Source organism: Nyctibius grandis, chromosome Z, assembly GCF_013368605.1.
Source record: "Nyctibius grandis isolate bNycGra1 chromosome Z, bNycGra1.pri, whole genome shotgun sequence".
Lineage (NCBI taxonomy): Eukaryota > Metazoa > Chordata > Aves > Nyctibiiformes > Nyctibiidae > Nyctibius > Nyctibius grandis.
In genome coordinates, this window is record NC_090695.1 from 62,818,873 (window position 1) to 62,841,852 (window position 22,980).

The 22,980-nt window shown below is 35.8% G+C and overlaps 1 protein-coding gene across 1 annotated transcript in view; it reads left to right on the forward strand.

Annotated features, from left to right (window-relative positions):
- Positions 1-22,980, forward strand: part of ADAMTS19 (ADAM metallopeptidase with thrombospondin type 1 motif 19) — a 144,588-nt gene that overhangs the window by 43,227 nt on the left and 78,381 nt on the right. Inside the window, exon 8 of the mRNA XM_068423384.1 lies at positions 7,733-7,776. Coding sequence (XP_068279485.1) covers positions 7,733-7,776 — 44 coding nt within the window. The remainder of the gene's footprint in view (positions 1-7,732; positions 7,777-22,980) is intronic.

Below are 22,980 nucleotides of genomic sequence, written 5' to 3' on the forward strand. Positions count from 1 at the left end.
TTAAGCAGTCAAGAGACAGTGGTCTGGAGATGTCTTTAGCAGCTAGTGCATTTGGCCACAGAACTTTTTTAATTTCATGCAGCATTTCTAAATGGTTAAAAAAGCTTCTGGAATGTCTAATCATATGTTAAGATGTGCTTTTCTGGTGGGCTTTGTAATAATGATATTTTGAACTGCGTTGCCTACATTTTTTTACCTGTCAGTTTTAATATGTTTGAGTAAATCTCTGATCATTGTTAAGGAAATTGAAGTAGAGAGCAGGGAAGAGGTTGGTTGTATGTCAGATAGTAAGTCAGTGCTCGAGCCAGAAATTAATGATCTGTTCTTTGGACATTTTTATTTTTTCAGTGGTATCATTCTCTGGACTATAGTGCCTCCCATCTCAGAGCTGCTTTAGCTGCTAATAAATCATACCAGTGCAGTTTGCTGACTGTGGGAATGTTTTGCTAATCCAGGCTCCTTCTGCACATCATCAGGTTTATGGTATAGCTAACTCCATGTGTGGCTCCACTTGTGTGTTTTGTTAATTCAGAGTCTCATTATGTTTTGCAAACACAGAACAAGCTCTTTTGTCACAACTTCCAAACAGCTTTGGACAGCAGACCTGCTTTATTGAGAGAAATAATTTTGTTTGGACAGATGAACACTAACTACTTGGTATTTTTCAAGTAAAAATGTAAAGTTTTGGTTATCTAACACATTCTGTGGCAGATCTCCTAAAACTTACCCACACCTCCTTCTTTTTTGTCTCGCATGATAACAGAACAGCCAGAGTGCTTTGAAAAAGCTTTCCTGTGCTTTCACATGCCAGTTGTGTCTAGTTACCAAAAGGGTAAGCAATGAAGTATTGAGTATTCTACAGAGCTAATTTTTAATGCCTAACTACAAAGAGCACAATGTGTATGTATTAGGGACTGTTATTCAACAGTCAAAGAGCTGTCATAGCCTTTTCATGAAAAAGATACTGTTCAAGACTTATTTTTGTGTTTGTTACATAAAGCAGAAAGCAAAACTGGCTTCTCCCCATAGCTTTCTCTGATGCCCAAATAGGCTGTAATGATACATATGAATCTGCAACCAATTTGTTAATTTCACTTCACTGTAGTCCTTTTTCAGCCTGTGAGTTTTTGTTTAAGTTTCCCCTTAAATTGGTTTATTCTGATGAAGTAATGTCCTGTTTAAAATGTGGTGCCATAAATTAAAGGAAGATAGAAAAAGTTGGAATAGTGTATTTAGAATAGAAGAAAAAGTTGGAATAGTGTATTTAGAATAGATCCCCCAGGAGGTTAGGTATGAGGCGAATGTGAGAATTAAGACAGAAATTGTTTTAAAGACATCTGATTCACAGTTATAAATTATCACTATTACTTTAGAGATACACATATCAGGAAATGCTTTTCTCTGAGGAAAAAATACACCACGGCACATCAACATCCTCCTTACCTTTTAAGTTACAGAGTGTGAGTACACAGAGATAAGCCCTGATTTTGGTGGCCACTGAGATGATATTACCATTTGCTGCCTGCAGAGGTTGTCTGACCTGAATGAGGTAACTGAAAGTAAGGCAGGAAAAGGCATGTGGCATCCACAGTTGCTGTATGACGATATATAAGTTCTTATATTGCCCCAATCGCAAACAAGGTACTGAAAGCTTCAAAGTGTATTAGAAAAAAAAAAAGAAGGATACAAGAATGAGGCAGAATCTACCTTCAGTTAAAACTTATGCACCATGCTGCTTTTCCAGTGCATAGGTCAATCTGTGTCACAGTGGTTTTTAGAAAAACATATAAGTATGAAAATAATAATAATAAAAAAATCGAGTTCTGTATTCTCGTTCTCAGAATTGCCATTTTCACATGTGCTTGTGGTAGAAAGTGGATCTGTGATTCTCCTAATATTCATCAGATAGGCAGTGATATTGCATGTTCACAGTGTACATCAGCTGTTTATTCATATTGATCTGCAGTATGTGAAATCTTGTTGCTCTGGGTGGTACATAGTTGAAACACTCCTGCGAGGCATTTTCACTGTAAGAAAGTGCCTCATTCTATAAAAGCAGACAATGGCATAAACAGCACTTAGATTTGCTAAATATTGTTTCATTTCCAGTTGTTCCAACCCTTCAGAACTCTCCCCAAAGCCTGGACAAGAATTTATTAAGCGTTGCTATTACCGTCCAACACACACAAGAAGTGCAGTTCTTTTTCTGGCTTTGCTTTTTACTACCTTTCTGATGATAATGGTTTGAGCAAAATATACGTCCTCAAGAAAGTCAGAGGTGGAAGACACTGAATGATCCCTGCACAGAAACTAACATTACCGGGTCACCCAAATGGGTTGCAGTGTTTGGCAATCCAAAATTATTGAAATGTAAAGGGTTAGAGGTTGGATTATTAAGCTGCTGCAGTTGTCCTTAAACTTCTAGTGAAATTGAGCTCTGGAAAAATGGGTTCTTGCAAGTGCATGGTGAGAGGTGAAATTATTCTTAATTTTGTCTTCGTAATAGTATTTTTTCGTCACTGTAATTTCAATACTGCCAACTCTCTTGATATTTTTTCAAAGTTTTACAGTATTTACTATTTTTCTTTTGACTTCAACAGCAGACACCAAGGGAGTTCATGAGAATCTCACATGTCCTTATTATTAATTATTTACTAATAGGATTGTAGACGCAGAAGGAAGCATGGAAAGGTGAAAAGAACATACTTTAGAGTCAAAGGTGTCTCTTTTTGAAAACACACTCTCTCTTGTATTTATCACTTTGATTTTAAGACATGTATTTTTATCTTATGTATTTTAAAAATCCCACTAATTTTAAGTCATCACATGCTCTTTGTTTTGGTTTATTCTTCTCTGAGTTCAAGGTGTTCAAGTCTGTGAAGTGGTAATGCTTGTAATAATACATTTGAAAAAAATCTGTATGAATTTACTTGTTTCTGTCAGCTTGTTCTTTTAGCGTTAGTACTCAGGCTACGTATGTTCCGTTCACTTGTACAGATCTGTTACATAGCATTACATGGACCTGAACTGAATTTCAAATCTCTCATTATCTAGTGGAAGTCCCTAACATTAAATTTCATCAGTTATTTGTACATATTTTTTTTTTTTTGGTGAATAAGAAAGCTAGACAGTATTGAGATAAAGATTTAGAAGAAAGGAAGATTAACTGTGTTCTGAAGTAGACCATTGCCATAGTTATTTACTTTCAGAATGGACAGTTCTGTCTTATTTCTAATTTTTATTACTTCAGCTTTCCACCATGGACCTCTTTGTACACTTTGCTGCTAAAGAGCTGTTAGAAAGTTCCTCCCTATGTAAATACTTTTAGGCTGTGGTCAAGTCACAACTCATCTTTCTCTTAGATTAACTTAGAGAGGTTTTTAAGCCTGTTTCTCAGACATGTAATCATTCTCTTAGCTCTTTCCAGACCTTTTCCCATTTTCCAGATTTTTTTTTTGAAGCTTAAGCACCAAAATTGGACACAGTAGTGTGTGAATGGTTGTAGTGGTGCCATGTCGATATTTTCCTTCATTTTTATCCAGGGGTACTGTTCACTCCTACTGCCTGTTTTCAAATGCTCACCTCTTTTTGTTGTAGCTGTCATGCTGTTGCCGTATCTGATCGAGTAGCCAGTTTTGGCTACATTAAAATACAAGATACTCAGATGAATCATCTTTAAAAATTGATTCGTCTTCATTCCTATTTGTATTCTACCAGAACTCATTTAATTTTCAAACTTTACCAGTAGTGCTCTCTTATTTTCTTCTAGGTCATTGTTTAATGCTAACACTGAGTCTAGATTCTGTTGGACTCCACTCAAAAACTCCTGCCTTGGCTTCCTAACATTTTTATATCTGTTTTGAGATGTTAGCTACACACTCAATTCAGTTATTCACTTATCACACTTCTGAGCTGTTATTTTTTAGTTTGGCTGAAACATGAACTTTAGAAGAAAGCCTATTTATATTGTCCTTTTTAATCTCAATTCAACTTTACAGAGCCTAAGTGATCTGTTAACTTTTTAAAAGATTTAAATACAATATTTCCTGATTTGCTAAAATACACTATCCAATGCATACCGGTGTATTTGAGGTTTACCCTCAAAATACTGAACAGTTTCTGAAATAGCATTTACGACAGTAACATTGTCCATTTGTTTAAATTCTCAACTGAATAGTAAATGTGTAATTTATCTCGTAGTTCATTAACTCCAAAACTGATTTTCATTTAATTTTTTTAAAGTGTATTTATTAGTCATTATGTATATGCTTAGTATATATGTGGGAATAATTTCAGAATGTCCTGTTACATGAAGAGACAAGAACATCTGCAGTGTTGTCATTATTCACTTAGCACCATGCAAACAAAGGCATTTGCAATGTGATGATAATGTTATTTGCCACAGGGGCCAGTAATTGCAACTATTCTTTGTAAAAACATTATGATTTGAAAACTTGTGGCTTGGGCAATAAATCTCAAATATATCTTAAAAAGTTGTAAGTCCTAGAATCAATGACAACAGCAGGAGTTAGACTGCAGTTTCAAGCCTACACTACTTTTTTCAAAATTATGAACGTTAGAGAAGTTAAGAAATTGAAAGTAGCGTGAAAGCCAGAATGAAGATTTGGTAGACTGGTAAAATCCGTCATCCGTCCTCTTCTGTTTCTTCTTTTCTCCAGTCTAGCATATGGAAGGAAATGCTAAACTGGCTTGGGCAAGAAATAGGTCTTTTGACTAGCATGCCTAAAACAAGTGTTAAATTAATCTAAAATGACAAATTGGTGCAAACTATTAATAAAAAATAAGTCTGAATTCTTCTTTAGTCTTGCTCTGCTGTTCTTGATGTCTTCTGTTGTACATCCCATCTACACATCAGGATTTATTTTAACAGAGTGTAATGAGATACTTTATATTTAGAAATTGGATAGTTAGTCTTTGTTTGCTGTGAAGGCCCTTCATAATGCTATATGTAGTCAATTGAAAATGCACTAATGAAACATAGTTTTCTGAGACAATGGATTAGTGGTTACCCATTCTTGCTTAGAATTCTTTTCTAGGGTTAGCCAACTCGTTCAAACTCAGCGATCAGTCCTAAATCTCAGGAAAGCTGCTCTTTTCTGTCACTTGGATAAGGACCTGTTTTCCCTTCTGTGTGCATGCAAAGTAACCATTTAGAGTAATGGAAATTGTGTGCTGGTTACTGGTTGGAAGGGGACTTCAGTGTGCTTTAACCACTTTCTTGCTTTCAGTGTTAGACTCAGTTACTAACTTGCGCCACAAAAGCTTCTATATGCATTAACGGTAATGCTAATATCTTTGCTCTATTTTGCTAAGAGAAGGGAGGAAAAGAACAATGGCAAATAATTTCAGTGGCTTTCCTGAGGGCTTTGTAGTGTGCTTTATTGCGCTATTTTATACCTCCTCTTACTTGGAAGAGTCCGTATCCTCTCTTTTGTTTCGTGTAGTTTCAATATGCCAATTCCATATATATATAAAGTGTAGTGGTGTATATATATATGTGTGTATATGTTATATACACACACAGGAACGTAGTTATAATATGATGGAATATTTAAGTTACCATGTGGGAATTAGAGAATTATTTCTGTGAGTGTCATTGGTAGGTCTAGCTAGAGCTGTAAATCTTTAACTAAGGAGCCTCGTCTCGAATGTATATAATGCATTCATATTCTTGGAAATAGAGGAGGTATTACATTCTTTCAATGTAAATCAGGAACTAAGAATGGTTTATTGTACTTCCCTCTTGCCAAATCATAGCAATACTGTTTCCCCCAAGTCCCATAATGAAATTCTGGATGCATAGCATAACCATAGTCAGAGTCAGCCAAGAAGGAAAAACAAAACAAAACCAGCTCAGTAAGTGTATGAGAACAAAGCTATTACATAAGCAGAAGCCTCTTGGATATTGGCAGTTTTAAAATGTCAGATGGTATTCTTGTACATTTGAAGGTATGCTTTCTGGTTTTTTTTACTTCTTGTTACATAAGTTAATATTTATGAGTGTGAGCAGAAGACAATCTATGTCCTTAGATTGTCTTTACACATGTTCTCTTGCTTCACCACAAGTCCCATATTTCTAAACGTTCTGTCATGTTGCTTAACAAGACAATAAGTCCCTTGTGTCACATAGCACAAAACAAAGAATTGTGTTACAACCCAATGCATTAGTGCAATTTGTTTCAGGTTTGAAAAAGTAGAACTTCCTTCTGTATCTGATTATAGTTTCTTGTTCACCACATTTGCTCAGTTTCCAGGGCTCTTCTAAGTGGATTCCCAGAGTTTCTTTATCAGCTTATTCACAAGATTTGTTTCTAGCACTGTTGTTCTGCTTTTCTACTCTGTAATTGTCTGGCAATGGTGACTGCAGAATCAAAAGCTATATAACCCCATGTCTCTGGCTGTGTGGCCTTTAACAAGTGTCAGAAATTTGCCAGCCTCTTGAGATTGCTTTTGGGTCTAAATCACTCTGTGGGAAACAAACAAGCGAACAAACAAAAAGCTCTTGGAGTAGTTACATTTGTAAAAATGATAAGTATCACTAGTCTGCTCTCTGATCTCAAGCACCAAACAGTTCCTGCATTTTGTTCCTGGAAAATCAGTGTTTCTGTATGTATGTATCTTTATCATTATCAATCTATGTGTATATCTAATCTATGTAGCTTCATAGACAGAATATAAAAATGAAATCTCCCTGGCCCATATGTTCGGTCCCCCTCTAAAAACAGAGACCATTACTCTGTGGTACAGCCAAATAACAGAAACGTCTTTATTTGAGTACATGCAGGAACGAGGTTCAGGTAACTAGGTTGTATTTTACTTAGATGCTATACGTAGGGTTTTTTTTTGTTTGTTCCCTGTTGCTTCCCTCCCCATCTCCCCAGCTCATGCATACCTCAGCAGCCCTATTTTTACTTAAAATAAAAAGTTAGCATGAGTTATAGACGCACCAGTAAAAAGCAGCTTTTCCTTTGATCTTTTGATAATTTTGTTATGTGTCTCTGAGAACAGGTGAAATAGGCATGAAATTAAAATGAATCTCAAGCAGATGTTGTTTAACACAGAGATTAAATATTTATGCCATTTCATGCGTTTGAGCAGTCTTATTTATAGAGATATGTCTGGACTGAAATCTGTGTTGGTGATAGGCTAGGCTTTTCCCAGAGAGTTAATTTGTAGGTCTTCCACTCCTAGAATAGGATGCCCTAGCAGAAATGCTTCTCCAGAGTGCGGGGGGGTTGGAACTAGATGATCTTAAAGTCCCTTCCAGCCCAAACGAGTCTGTGATTCTATGATTTTAATCATTGACTTTTCAGGACAAAAACTTTCTGACTCTCTCTCTGATCTAAATGCTGGGTTATAATGCTGCATTTGAAGCTGATATTAAGCACTGAAGTTATTTTCATTTCAAATGAAAGACTAACTTTAGAGTTGTTATATTTCAAGATTCTTACATGGGGGGAAAAAAACCAGAAATTTAAAAATATGGTACATGCTTTGCTACCTGAGTACTCATAAATCTGTTCTGAGAATAAACTGAAGTTTAAGTGTTCTGGGCAATCTTGGCCTTTGCTTCCCCATGCTCTTTGTTGAGATGATGGTGTTCTGTATTTAATCATTGAGCCATACAAAATATATGTAAATAGGTCACACAGTTGTTAACAGTCTGACAGCTTGGCTTGCTTAACATTTTTCTTTTCCCCTCCAATTCTAGGAAAGATTTCTGTGTACATAAAGACGAACCATGTGATACTGTTGGTAAGTAAATAAATGTAAGAGACTGTGCATATAAACCACTTTGAAAAATAAGTGTTGCATAAATAGAGACACGAAGCTAAAAGATGACAATAGCATCGGTGATGGATAGCTGTAACTAGCTAAAATGCAAAATACATCTCAAATGCCAATAATACTATGTTAGATTTATGTATGCTTCTAGCAAAATAATATGTTTAAGTATAATATTTCCATCTCATTCATAGAGCAAACTTTTTCAACTTTTTTCTTTTTAATCTCACTAACAGTTTAATACAAATTTTTTAAAATATTCTTAATTCAGAATATGAAGCTAAACAAATGCGTTTATGATTCTTTTTTATGCAGTGGATTTATCTTCGGTGAGAATATGTCTATGATGTTTAAAAGAAGTTTTCATAGGAATATAATGTAATATAGTAGAGTGATACAGTGTTTATGAACTATGTAACTTCAGAAGAATACAGGATGTGAACTATTGTACAAGGCATCTTCTGACATCTTCAGTTAAAGTGAATACTAGCTACACCGAGTTCTTCTATCAACAGGCATTAATTTAGTTCACACCCTTTTGGGAAGACAGTTTTTCAGTGTAAAGGTCTGGTGGAAAAGGTAGAAAAAGGTAGCAATTGTTCTATTCAGTCATAATTCTGGTAAAAACATGCCATGACAATAAATGAAGGATGTTGTGGCATGTTTTTACCCTAGAATTTCATTTGGCTGATAGAAATTTTTAACAGTTCTATATGTAAATATAAGTATTCAGAACCTAAATTGTTTCAGTAAGATTAGGATGATAGTAATGGACTATTAACTATTGTCATACTTGTGCTCACTCTTAGCTAGAGGAGAAGTAGATTTTTTTTTTTCTTCCTGTTTAGTTTCAGTGGCAAATGTTTGAGGAGAATTCTTACGTAAACTGTATTACCTCACTGCTTGCTAGCCTTTTTTCTTTTACTACTGTATCATCCCAAGTCTAAGTGAGCGTATCTGTGGGGTGGACATCGACAAAGAATCCTTCTAAATGAAGAATGGAATGTTTCTCACAGCAGTTAGTGGTTAAGAATTCGGTGTTCTTCCACTAATCAGTATCTTGGTCTTAGGTGAATTTTGTGTGAGTGTTTGGTGCTCAGAGGCATTTATTTATTTCTTCTAAGTGGAAAAATGTTTCTGTCCAGCTGAAAGAGGAAGCGATGTGACAAGAAGTCTTCATCATCTTATGCTGATCTAAGCTGAAGATCAAATCTGGAGTACTTCAGTATATCTAAATCAGGATAGGCTGCTGTCTGGATTTCACAGATGAAGTGAATGTATTCAAGGATTTTCCCTGAAAAATGTTTCCTCTTTGTTTGAACCTTGGAGGTAATAGAATGACTATTTATCTCTGAGTTTGTCCATGGAATTGTAAATGAGATAAGATTGAACTGACTCAAGTATCAATTATTCCCATTTCTATGATGAAGCAGCTTGGATGAAACTTGAAAATGAGGCAGTGCATTTATTGTAAGTGTACAAGAAGTTAAGAGTTTGCAATCTTAATATAGTGATAAGAAAAATTAAGTAGAGACCTTGACTGTCTAATTTGACATTTTGTGGAATGGCTGTGGTGGACTTTCCCCCTCTGGGTATTGTTGTTTAAGAGTTTTCTGCAGGAATTGAAGCGTAGTTCATATGTGTAGTTCTTTCCATATAGGTACAATTGTACAGCAGAATCCAAGGTCATTCTTTTCCTGTTGTTCCATCAGTTATTGTACGAATTTAATCATTAGTTTTCCAAATGAATATAGCACCTTTCCATAAATTCAGTGTCTCATTTCTTCCATACACATTTACAGTACTGTGGGTCCATGCTCACTCTTAAAAAGATGATGTCTTTCTGAAGCTCTTGTCCACCATCATCCGTGAGCTGATCCAAGGAAGAGTGTTGAGAAAACTAGGGACAACTTGGTGCATTTCTCTTGAAGACAATTTTTAAGTTGTCTTAATAGCATGGATATATTACGTCAGTATTTTTAGGATTTCAGGTTTATATGCAAATTTTTTGAAAGCACATGTAAGTAGATGGTGGTTTCATTTTGGCATCTTTTCTTTTACTTTTGGTTTCCCTGGGAAAACCCAAATGGTGATTTTTAGTCTTAGATTAGGTCCTGAGTAAAAGTTTGTTGAAAGGTAAGGAAGAGTAGTTTGATCTTACTATAGATCTTCATGCAACATGTTTATAGGCAAAAGGAGACAGCACATTCCAGGGGTGTTTAATGTGCAGTAAATTACAGAATTTGCCAAAGGAATTAGATGAGAAATGCTAATGTAGTATCAACTGTACAATTCCCAGCTATCCAGAGCTTACCCTTCTTCCCCCTTAAGCTGCCCTTAGCTGCCCACCTCCCACTAGGGGAGTGGTAACAGTTAGCTGAGAAGCAGGGTGAACTCTCTCATGCTGACTGTATGCCACTGTGGCTGAACTCCTGCGGTCACTTGATGTTGCTAATTTAAAGCTAGTTAGAGTACCTGTGTGCTGCAGAACAGGAGCCCTTGCAACATAAGCCCTATAAACAAGGTTAGTCTTTCTGCCTCTCTAATACTTCATGTGGGTAGGCAGGATGGGATTACTGGACCCTGCACTGTGTTTCTCTAGAGGAAGGGAAAGGAAGGAAGGAAGAGGTGCTGCCACTGTATTTTCAGTGGGCATATTTGGTTTAACTGGGATAAAGAATCATAGAATTATAGACTCATTTTGGTTGGAAAGGACCTTTGAGATCATCAAGTCCAACCATTAACCTAGCACTGCCAAGTCCACCACTAAACCATATCCCTAAGCACCACATCTACTCATCTTTTAAATACCTCCAGGGATGGTGACTCAACCACTTCCCTGGGCAGCCTGTTCCAGTGCTTGATAACCCTTTTGGTGAAGAAATTTTTCCTAATATCCAATCTAAACCTCCCCTGGTGCAACTTGAGGCCCGAAGTCTGTCCCCCCTCTTCCAGGCCCTCCCCATTGTCAAAACTGCACCCTGCAGCATGTGTGTGTTTTTCTAGAAGATACTAAACAAAGGCATCTGTTGTTTATATTCACTAGAGAGGTTTTGTTTGTTTGCTGCTGCTTTTTTTTGGGGGGGCACAATTGTGGAAGAAATGCATTTCAGGCAGTTACAAATCAATACTGTAGGTTGTTCAGTTGCTGACACTTTCAGGGGGCAAGGGAGATTTCTGATCCGTCAAGGCAAACAGGAATCCATAAGCCCTGAGACCTGTCACTTATGGTATGTCCCAACTTTGACCATGCATTTTTGCGAACAGGTTTTTCGACAAGACAGATAAGGCTGAAAGTAGGGGGTGGGCCAGAACTACTTTTACAAAGGATGGAGTATAGAATCTATGTATAGGTCCTGCCCTACATATAGCAGAGGAGGTGAGGATGGGGAGTTGGTAGCCCTATCAGTCTTGCAGAGGGAAATGTAGGAGGCGTGCTTAGAGAATAGAATCAGTGGAGGTTGGAAAGATGAGTTTTGTAAGGTGTGTGCATACATCGGGTTTTTGGAACATTTTAGCATTGTACACAGCCAGGCTGGATATTGGTGAAAAGTGTTATGTTTTAAGTCAAGAAATACTATTTGATGTTGCCATTTTAAAATTCTGTTGACTGAAGTTGCCCATACCTGGAGATGTGCACCTAGCCCTCCAGCTGACTAGTGTGACCAGCATTTTTTTCTGATATTCATCACTAGTGTAATTGAATTTTTGTTTTTTGTTGTGAATGTTACTGTCCTGGGTGCCGTGGGGAATTTAAAGTGGGAACACAAGCAGTTGGATGGACAGACTGGATGAGGAGAAGCAACCACAGCAAGTTTCTCCCAGTGAAGGCATAGCTGCAGTCTGTTAAACTTTCTAGGTCAAAAATGTTCTCTGACATATCTCCAAGCTTGCTGCTACACAAAATTTGGAAAAACAGAAGGAGCATTGTAAGCTTTGAGTTTTTGCCCTGTGAGTTGGTTTACCCCAAAATACAAAAACTGTTCTGAACAGAAGATACTTTAAACATATCCTTTGTAAAGGAAAGATAATTTTTGTCAGTAAGATTGCTGACACTCAGAGAACTGGGTTCACCACTTAGTCTTCAAAAGACTTGCTGTGGAGATTTCCAATGTGTAACATAATCTAAGCCATTCATATAACTTTTACAATACGTACAATTTTCAATTCATAGAACATTCTCTTTTACAGCGAGATCACGATAATAAATTCACTGACCTGTATATAAAGTAACACCTCATACAGTGAGAGGAGGAGCATCTTCTAAATGCTTTTGTGGAAACGCTAGCCATAGAGATCTCACTCAATTTCACTTCATGAACTTTTCTTTTTGTTAAAAGTACTGCAGTTCACATGTGTATCCAGTAGCTGCAACTGCCTGAGTAATTACAGTGTTTACATGTGGATTCTGAACATTCAGTTGTCCTGTGACATTGCTAGGATGTTTTATTTACTATAATTTGAACTATGTAGAAGTGTAGAAGTGCAAAAGTTCCTTAGATATGGGGAACTTATAGATATCCCTATCCATATGATAGTACAGTATGTCTGGTATACAAATACCTTCAATACACAAGATTTTTTTAAATGATCAGGGAAATTTTGACTTCTACAGTCTACAGAATAAAACCTGCTTTCATCAGCGAATTATGTGTCCAGAAGTACAGCAGAGCAGAGCCTAATTAGATGTGAATTCCAATAAATGTAAAAAAACAAAACAAAATAAATAAATAGAATTTAGTCTATCTCATGTGTCATAAAGTGTCAAATAAATTATGCGTGCTCAGTGCAGTTTCTCAGGAAAGCAGAAGAATGTGGGAATACAATACATGTGCTCAGTCATCAAATCCAGACGTCTACTATTGCAAGCCTCAATTTTATTCCTCTTCTAGATATATTAAAATCAATTTTTAAAATTGTTAAGATTCTTGATTCCAGTGCAGTCCTGTCTTACCTTGCCTCTTGTTTTACTGAGTTGGACTAAATGGCAACACTCCAGTGAGACCAGAGAGCTAAGTTTTCATGCCAAGACAGCCCAACCTTTGTTTTCAAGCTGTGTTGTAACTCAGACACAAAATAACTAGGTTACAAAACATTAGATTGTTTTATTTTCCAGTGTTTTGTTTTAAGTGTTTAAAGCTTAATTAATCTCAACAGTAGTAGGGTAACACAGAATAAATCTCTCTGAATGGACTCTTGATGGCAATTTCATAATCACTGACCTTACTTTTAATTACTAACTGCTTATCATACTTTAAAACCAAGTCTTTTCTTCCTTAAACAATTGATGAAAGACTTTCTGCTTCAGGCAATTCCTTCATTTTCTTTATTTTATTTTACTTTGAAGTAGTTAGTTAACCAATGCATTTAGAGAGCTGAAAGTGAAGGAAAAAAAATTCTTTTTTTGTTTTGTTTTTCAGATTATTCTACAGAAGTTGCTAACTCTTACTAAGTATGTGTTAACAATCTGTCTTAGGAAACAGTAGGATCTTTGAATGCGTTTAGGAAGACTGAAAGGTTAATTTTTATGTTTACATTCATTTTCAGACGTTTACAATGAAATCTGTAAGTAAATTTTAGATAGATCTGAGAAAATCTATTACACCTGTATTGAACTTCCATTAGCCTGTGGATGTTCTGGTTCAAGGAATAATGATTTTTGAGAATGAAACAGTCTAACACATTACTCATTTGATGTGCAGGATAATTTTGTGTATTTGTTGATAGTGTTGGTATTTATGGTTGTCTTTAATGGTATTTATTTGTATAATAGTTGTAAATTAAAAATAAGTACAGGATGGTTAAGATGGTATTAAAGGGCAATCATTCCTCAATTACTAAAGAAATCAACTTTTTCAGACATTGTGGTTATATTGAAATATCTCTGAGGTTGGCAATTCTTTTTTCTTACATTATCATTATGACTATTACACCTATTCAGACCCATGTCTAATTCTTGTTGCACATTCCAGTTCAGATACATTCAGTTGTGCTCTTTCTCATTTGGGTGACATGCTGTGATTGTTCTCAATGCATGTTTAAATCCCAGCAGTCAACTGCACGCTCAGTTGCTGAATTTGGTTCTTGACCTCAGTAAGTGATCCTGTAATATGCTGTGATACCATCCATTGTTCTTCGTAGTTTCATGTGTAACCATATTCGTTCTGTGAAAATGTAATATAAGTTTGTCGTTTTCTACAGATTATACTACTTCATCTCTAGGTAAATTTTTGTGTTTATTTTATATTGTTTTCTGTATTTAGTCTCAACTTACCTGAGGTATTTAAAAATCTGTCTTAAAGGGATTTAAAATATAGAGAGACTTACTATATGTAAAGATTTTTAACATTACACTGAATAGCATTTAGAATATTTGCGCTTGGAGCTGGAACTTCCAATTTATTTCACAGGCAAAACTCCTGTGCCCATCAGAAAAAGGCATTCCCAAGTAAGGACAAAAGTTATCTGTAATATTATACAGTGCATATTTACTTTGTGTTAGAGAAAACAAAAGGAAATTGCGAGCTAATTATCACAATAATTTGTGTTTGTCTTGTGAATAGTGTGTACTTGCTAACTTCATCTGTGAATCCTTCAGCTATGCATGCCAGATTCAAAAGTGAAAAAGCAGTGAAACGTCAGAGCAATACTGCCATGGTACGCAAGAGATGCTCATGTCAAGGCTAGGGAATGGTGGTGAGACATAAAGCAGAGGGCAGAAGTGGTCATGGCTTAACTAAGCTCAGGTCTCTGCTGGCAAAAATTCTTTTACCATGAGAAAATTTTAGTTTTAGCTAATCAGACTGAAAGAAAAAAATGAATGAGTGATTTAGTGACCTTCTCACTGCATTGAACAGTGAATTATTTCCTGTGTCATTTTATTCATCCAAAGTGTTGAAAAACTGAGTCAGGCCCAAGCAGCTGTGAGCTCTTAAAACTATCTTTCATTGTCTTCTGGATTTTACAGCTTCAGTACTTACTTTTATAGCTCATTTTTATATGAAAAATATTTAGATGAAATCTTGTGTAGATTGATAACAAAATTGTGTGGGTTAGCAACTGTGAATAATCATGCATCGATAATCAGTTACTCTATATATGCTGTAATACTGATATATACTCTGTATTATTTTGTATAAAGAATTTTCATTTCATGTGTCATACATACACTGAAATTTTAAAAATGAAAAATAACATTTGATGTCAAACATTACAAATTAAAAACATCCAAAATATATGGCTGTAAAGTAAGGTATACCTGTTTTCTAGCTGGCCAGCCATTTATTAGTATTGTGTTTAGCTCTTGGTAGATATGCTTGTGTATAGTGTTTTCATCTGTTCAAAAGAAACGTTTGCAAAGTTATGTTTGAATAGAGTAGTCAATCTTGTATAGTATTTTGCACTGAAAAATTCTATGTTTTTTATTGGAAGTTTTTTCAAAATAAGAGAGACGAGGTAGCTCCTTGTGACTTATGCACTGATTTCTGTGTCCTGTAGGTATATAAAGGAAAAAAACCATCAGTGTAACGGAGTTAGATAGACCATGTAATGAATGCATGTTTTTCTCTGGATTTTGAAGAATGGGATGGGTAGGCAGTGATACTTGGGTCCTTTAACTGAGGAGGAAACAAAACGAGCTCCACATTTGTGGACAGAACTGCAGATGATCTGTACAACTGCATCTAACTCATGTCAAAATGCAAGGAAATGTTCTCCACAAATACAAGCAGAAAGGAACAAGAGGGACAGGGCCAAGGCTCACTCTTCATTTAAATGCCTTTGGACAGCTTTTCTATTTAAAATCCATCTCATAGCTCCATTTTATGAAATTTAAATGGCAACAAGTTCTTTCATATTTTTGTTTTGAGTCTGTACTGAAGGTTTTATATTCTCAGAATGATGGTATCCTACCCTGAATACAACATGAGTTTCTCATCATGTAAGTCATCTTTTGCTTAGTTTGCTCAAGCAGGGACTAGTCAGGGTCTAGTGCTGCACATGTGAGATACAAGAGCCTCTTCTAGTTCTTGATTACCTTGCATTTTGCACACTTTGCAAAGGTAGTTTGGATAATGGATTCCCTGGAAGAAGAAAGACCTGATACTCTCAGCCTTTTCAGCTTGTTCACATAGAGTTCAAACTTCTTGAGGACCATACCAAGAAACTAAAAGAATTTTGAAGTTGGAAATATTTTCCAAGAACATTGAGATATGGTCTTTAAGAAACTCATCAGGTGCAGGTACAAGTTGGGCCACTGATCAGTTAGCGCTGACTCTTACTTAGGCAGCATAACCACTTCTATCACGTGTGCTAATACAGCATGAAACAATATATGCTTAGTTACACTAATGAAGATGGAATACGGGATGGATATTTGAAGATAACAGTAGTAATTTTAAATGAAGTAATTTTAGCTGAAAACAGGTGTGATATTTTCATGATGTGAGCTTTCTTCTCAAGATAGCTTTGCCTTTGTTCTCATTTATCAGAAAGATACTAGTTAAGCTAGCCACCTACATCTAGACAGTGTTTTCTGTATAAGGAACAGTTAGCTATTTAATTTACTTTTCCTAGAAGTTGTACTACTGGTGTCTGCTATAAGCAGTCCCAAGATCAGTCATTTTCTTATAGTGCAACTCTCTCATAGTGAAACAAAATATAATTTCTTCACATGAAAAACTTCAAGGTCACAAACTTCAAAACTTTGGCCATAAAGTAATAGATTATTCTAAAAAACAGCCAAACGAACAAAAAGCGGACTAATACCTCTTTCAATCCCCTTAGCTGCCTGTTGTCTCGCAGAGAAGAGAATGGAGATTACACCATGCTTTAAAAAAAGGAAAAAAAATCCTAAATATTTTCTTTAAGTGAGGTCTCAACAACAGTAAAATAATCACTTCCGTGTCACTTTTAGCTTGATTATGTCATGAAAACACGAGAAATGTTTTACAGGAATCGCCCAGGTTGCAGAAAATGAGGAAATGTATTACTGTGCTGTGTGTGTTTGTTAAGGAACAATTTTATGTTTCTACCACACAGTGTGATTTCCATAGCACAGGTATAATAAAATAAATTACAAAAGAAAGCGGGATGGTCTTGTTTTCCTCATATTTTATTGTAGAAATAAAACTAGGTCTAAAGAAGGTGTGTTAGAATGAAAATGATATGGTCTTATGAGTAATAACGCATCAGTTTGTTGCACAGAGGATGGTACCAAGACAAGGAGAAGAAGGCACCAGAAATTAAATTATAGGAAAATCGACTTTGTGGAAGGTATCAAGGCTGAACTCTTTGTAAGACCAGGAGATGCACTGGTGATATATTGTAAGTAGATCAAATCGATAAGGGGAGTTGATGTTACAGAAGGCTTGGAAGCATGTTCAGAAAAAAAATGATTTGATGGAATGAGACAAGAGGTTAATTCAAAGGCATTGAAATGTACATAGATGTACAGAACATGGGGGTCGCTTTAGCAGCTGCACATTTTATGAATGTGAGAGTTGAAACCCAGATGTCAGGAAGGCAAGAAGAGAGATAAGCACCTGGGTGAATGTTTTCACTGTTTGGACAGAGTGACATAATTCTTAATTACCTCTAGTATATATTTTACTCTGTGATGCTAATATATTTTGACCCAAGTGTACAGTTGTAGGCTTATAGTATTTTAAAACACCTTTAAGTGAAGTCACACTTCACAGCAGTGAAGGAGTTCTGACAACTAATTGCACCAGTTTATGTTGCAGGATAACATCTATTCATCCCATTACTTATGGAGAGAGTCAGATTTTTCTCAGAAGCAGAATAACAGACAAGAGATGGTTTTAAAAATATAGCATTTGCATTAAAATAAGAGTGCAATAAATGTTTTCTGCTTTTTTTGACAAAATACAGAAAATATTTAATCATCTTGAAATGACATATGCTCAAGTTTTAAGGTCAGCACAGTTTTTTTTTAAGGTTACAGAAGTTATGTAAGATTTCCATTTAGAAAATAGAGATTACCACAAAACTGATCTTGAAAACAGCGGAACTTTTAAAGGACCTATACTGTCCGTAGCTCCCCTGGAAGTCTAAAGCCTACCCTTACATCAGCATTTTCATAAACATGCTGTTCTGTGCACTGTGCTTCCTGTTTCCTTGGGCCAAGGCCCTTGACATTAAATGATGAGGCTTTTTTTTAATATACTTTAAAATAAAATGTTAGGGTGTTTTAAATGTATTCCAGTCATCGAAAATATCTTTAAATTGACCAAGCCTTTCTGTACATTATTTTTATAAAAGTATGTTTAAAATAGAGCTTACATTAAAAAAAAGAAAATAATTTTTACAATTGGCAATGGCAAGAAAGGATACAATAGCAAAGCTGTAACGAATTATTAGGAAAAGTCATCTTCATAAAATGAGGTCAGTTTGTGTTTCCTAATGCTAGCAAGTATTCAAGTTACAATTTCTTGTACTACTCTGATATTCTTGGCAAACTAAAATTTCACTTGCCTTTTTGGCAAAGGTACCTTCGTTTGAATTCAGTCTAGTCTGTGATTCCTACTTCTAAAGTCATACTGTAGCAGAAGCCTCAGTTTACAATCCTCTAACAAGTTTTGCACAAAGTATTTATGCTGGGCTAGAAAATTAACTTGTTCCTCTCTTTCTGTGAAAGATAACTGTTTTAAATACTTGTCACAGTGAACCTATGCCATCTATTCCTTACAGATTTTTGAACAAATACCAGATATGAGTCATCCAATATTTATCAGGCTGTTTTATTATCTAAGATATTTGCTACATCAGGTGTATATTTGTTATACATGAGGTGTTTTATTTCTCAAAAAATGTTCTAGAAGGAAATATGTAGGCCTGATAATCATTTCCACCCCCTGCCCCGTTATCCATTTTTACAGTGAAACTTTTATTTTCAAACACATCTGAAGAATAATTTTTCTCTTTGAAGAACTTCACAGAGAATTTCTCACTTTCAAGAATGCCTTCATCTCTCAGGCTTTTGTCTGGCACTATTAAACACAGATAGCCACTTCATATCCCAGGTGTTGATAGTGGTCCTGCTTCCCTCCTGATAGGTACAAGAGCTACCATATGCTCTGACATGAGCTTAGTTTCCAGCAACTGAACAGGACTTGACTCAAACTGAAAGCACTAGGGAAGATAATGTATTTTAGAAAAGGCTAATTCTGTATGGATGCTCTATAGATCAGGATTACTTTTCCTTCCATCCTTTGAAAGAATATGCTCTGTGGGGAGCAATGAAATGCAAGGTATCAGAATTGAATAGTCTCTGACCAGGCTCTGTTAGATATTCCACATGAGGAGGTTTTAATGTTTAAAATAAAATTTACTTAACTGAAGATATTTGATGTTACATGGGATTTTGATTTAGCAGAGTGATACAGCAATGTGCTGAAATCACAGTGCACAGTATAGCCACTGCAATATACAGTTGGATCGCAGTGCAAATCTGATTCCCATTAGTGGCCTTCATATGCTCACTGTCACCATGCTGGGCATCCCCAGGTGCTGGGAAGGAATATGTGAGTTAAAGTCAGCTCAAGCCCATTGCTCTGTTCAAAGTTTGTTTTGTCTGTTGCTCAGTTTTTATACCCTGTTGGGCTGAGACACATAAGCACTTACCCCTTGCTGGGCTGGCTAACTCAAGAATCCATTCACACTCTTTTGATTAACTCAGGGAAAAACATTTACACAAGCAGTTAATCCACTGAACTGATACAGGCATTTATCTAAAACAAACCCTCCAGTCCCTTTTCAGTTAAGTTCAGCTATCTTTGCAACAGCTGTGGTTAGTCACTCCCTACATTCTTCCCTTGGCTTCGTAAGCACATCACCCTGGCCCATCTCATCTGACCCTTCTGTTTTAGGGGTTTATTGACCAGACACAAAAAGGTAAAGGTTTTTTTTTTTTAAATAAACAAATTTGTTTAAGTAAAGCAGGTGTGCAAAAGAAAAATGAAAGATGGGCTAAAGGAGGATCAAAAGAGCAGAAAAAAAAAAGAAAAGTGTATATATATATATATATAAACAGAAATGCGGAGACAATTAGTCAAAGAAATAGACACAGCCTTTATACCATGTGCACACATAGCACCTTGTAACACCTTATACAACTCTTAATCTGAGGCATGTAATACTAATTTGAAGTAAACTGCGTATCTGTTATGACTGTCCAATGCATCAGTGAAAAGCGTGTCTTCAAGATGAATTTATTTATACCTGTATTTTCTGAGAGCTGTTCTGGACTGACTGGCGCTCAGCTTGAAACCTGTTTCTGGCTTTTTAAGTAACAAGCTTCCGCTTTACTTTGGAAAGCCCCATTCGATTTTGTTGCCAAAGAAGTGAGGTGTCTCCTTTTCAAAGTCACATCTTATTTGATTGTATACAGCGGAGTTCCATGAAGCATTCATAAGGCACTCTTATAATTTAACCATGTAATTTAAGGACTGAAAGTCTTTATTGTGTAAGTCCTAAAAGTAGACTTTTCTACTTCTGTCCAAAAGTTAAACTTATAAATGTAGATCAAGATTATTAACAATTTTGTATGCCATGTAAAACAAACATCTAGAAAAATTGTTTATGCAAATCATGCCATGAGGAAGTTAGTAATGGATCAAACTAGTTCAATTTCTTAGAAGAAGATTGAGTTATTGCTCTAGAAAGATTACATTTGATTTTTCTTTCATATTAATAGTATGAGAAAATATGAAGCAAAGAAAATCTTTATTGCACATTACTTCATATGTTGTGATTTTTCACATTTCCTTCTGAACAGAATTACTTAGGACCTCTTCAACATCAATTACACACTAACTAAGTTTTTCTGTTTGTAGATGACAGGTGCAAAAGAAAGTAAAATGTGGAGGAAGGGAAGTTGTGACTCTTCTCTTTTCCAGTTTATGGCTTTTTTCTTTTCATTTCAAGTATGCAGTTTTCTTTTGCATATTTGTGTTTTCCTGTTCATGCATATTTTTATGGACAAGTTTTCCACTTGGTGATGTTGCCTTTACAAGAAAAAGAAAAGATAGTTAAAACATTTAAAAAGTATACTGGCTGTACTCAGTGGCCACATTACAGTGTATTGTTGCTTTAAATTTTTTCCGTTAAATATTTAAGAAATTTTTTCCATATGTTGCTTAAAAGTTAAAAAACAAGACATGGGAATTATTTGTCAGCTTCTACATTAGAAGGAAGTGTCCTTTAGTTCAGAGCTGCCTTGCTTCATAAAGTGTTGTGGTGGCCTGAGTATGCTTTCATATGGTTTGAAGCATTCTGGATAGTTCAGTATAAAGCTGATGAGAAAAATTGTAGATGAATGTCATGATACTGAAAAGGCAGTGAAAGAGCAGATGAAGTTAAGTATTGTCAAATACAAAGTAATGCATATTAAGAAAAAAAAAATGAGTCTTTAGCTTCTATGTGTGAAACCGTGGGCTTTGCTACCACTCAGGAAAGAGATCAGAAAATCACAGTGGACAATTCTCTGAAAATGTCAGCTCACTGATCAGCTGAGTAAAGTGACTGTTAGGACTGATGAGGAATGAAAAGAGAACCATAGAAAAATCATAATGCTCGTCTTTTATTAACCCATGGTACACATGACCTTTTGACATGACTTTGGTCAGAAAGACTGTAGTAGAACAAGAGATGGTAAGGTATGCAGAGTGCTATAAGATGTGAAAAAGGCGTGGCTGGCGTTTGCTTGAGGAGTTGCTAAATGTACTAGAACTTCTCAGTTTGTCATTGAGATAGCTGACAGATCTAGGAAGGCATAGATGGCTTTGAATAGATGAATAGAGGTTTCTGTTTGAGTTTGAATACCCCCTATTCAGTCTCCATAAAAAGAGAAAAAAGTACTGCTGTACACAATTGCACTCTGGAGCTATTTGCCATCACATTTTATGGACCCAAACTCTGAAACAGGCTAAGAAGGAATACCCAAATTCAGAGAATAAATGTGTTGGTGGCTGTTAAAGGTGACACTATGAATGAAGCCTTTAGCTCAGAGGATCCCTGCAACACTTGTCAGCAAAGTCTAGGAGTGGACAGTGGGGAAAATTCACTTACTGTCTCATCTGGGTATTCATCTTAAGAGAAGTGTTTTCCATGTGGGCTGCATTTTCAAGACAATTAGTATCTTCCAGCAGTCCTGCCATCCCATCCCCATAATAACATACTAGACATCTCTGGACTGTTCATAAGGTGCAAGAACTAAGGGCCTAAAACTGTACAATCACACATTAAGAAGTTGTTCGTGCGTGAATGGTATGCATTGATATCCCCTCCCCATTTTTAGACTTTTTCCCCACTCTAAGTATTAAAGTGCAGCAGTTTGTTTAAAGGGAGAAGAGTAGGCTTAATAGTCTATTCTGAAATGTAAAATCACATACTTATTAGTGTTGGAAATGGAACATACGTATTTGGTTTTTATGGAATTTTGATTTCAAATGGACTGGAAATTCAGGTAGACTCTGCTCCTGATCAGTAGTAGAAGGGATGTCTGGGTGATCGCCTATCCCTTTTCATCAAAGAATATGTTACAGGAACTTTGTGCTGTGTTTTTAATGGTCATTATTGCTTTATAATCTAGAAAAAATAATTCTGCTGGGCAGAACATTACTGTTCCCAAAACAGAAGAGCTGTGAAATAGCTCAGGAATGTGTAGGGGTGATATCCAGGTGATATCAATGGATTAAACTGGTGGTATGTGGACAGGTCTCTTTCTCTTTTAATAGTGTCTAAAATTGGCAAGTAGATTTTGGAGCAAGTATGAGGGAAGGGATTCAGAATGAGCACATAGCTAATGGTGTGACAAACCAAGTTTGAATGTGTTGTGAAACCAAGGAAGTTCAGAGGAAAAGAAATTCAAATGTGCTAAGTAATTTGTGTGATTAAGATTTTCAAAATTTTAACTCTGTTTCATTGGATCACTATAAAGGGAAAAATAATAACCATTCTCCAGCCTTTTAGAATGCAATACTACAAATGCAGACATATTCAAGTCATATCTGCATGTTGTATGGCCACTGTAAGAAAGAGCAATGTTTGTATGTTTGACTGCATATTTCTTAATGTGATTTTGTTTTTTTGCTGTGGAGTTTTTGTTCCTATGTAGCTGACAGTAGCCTTTTAATATAGGTAGTGGATTTATGT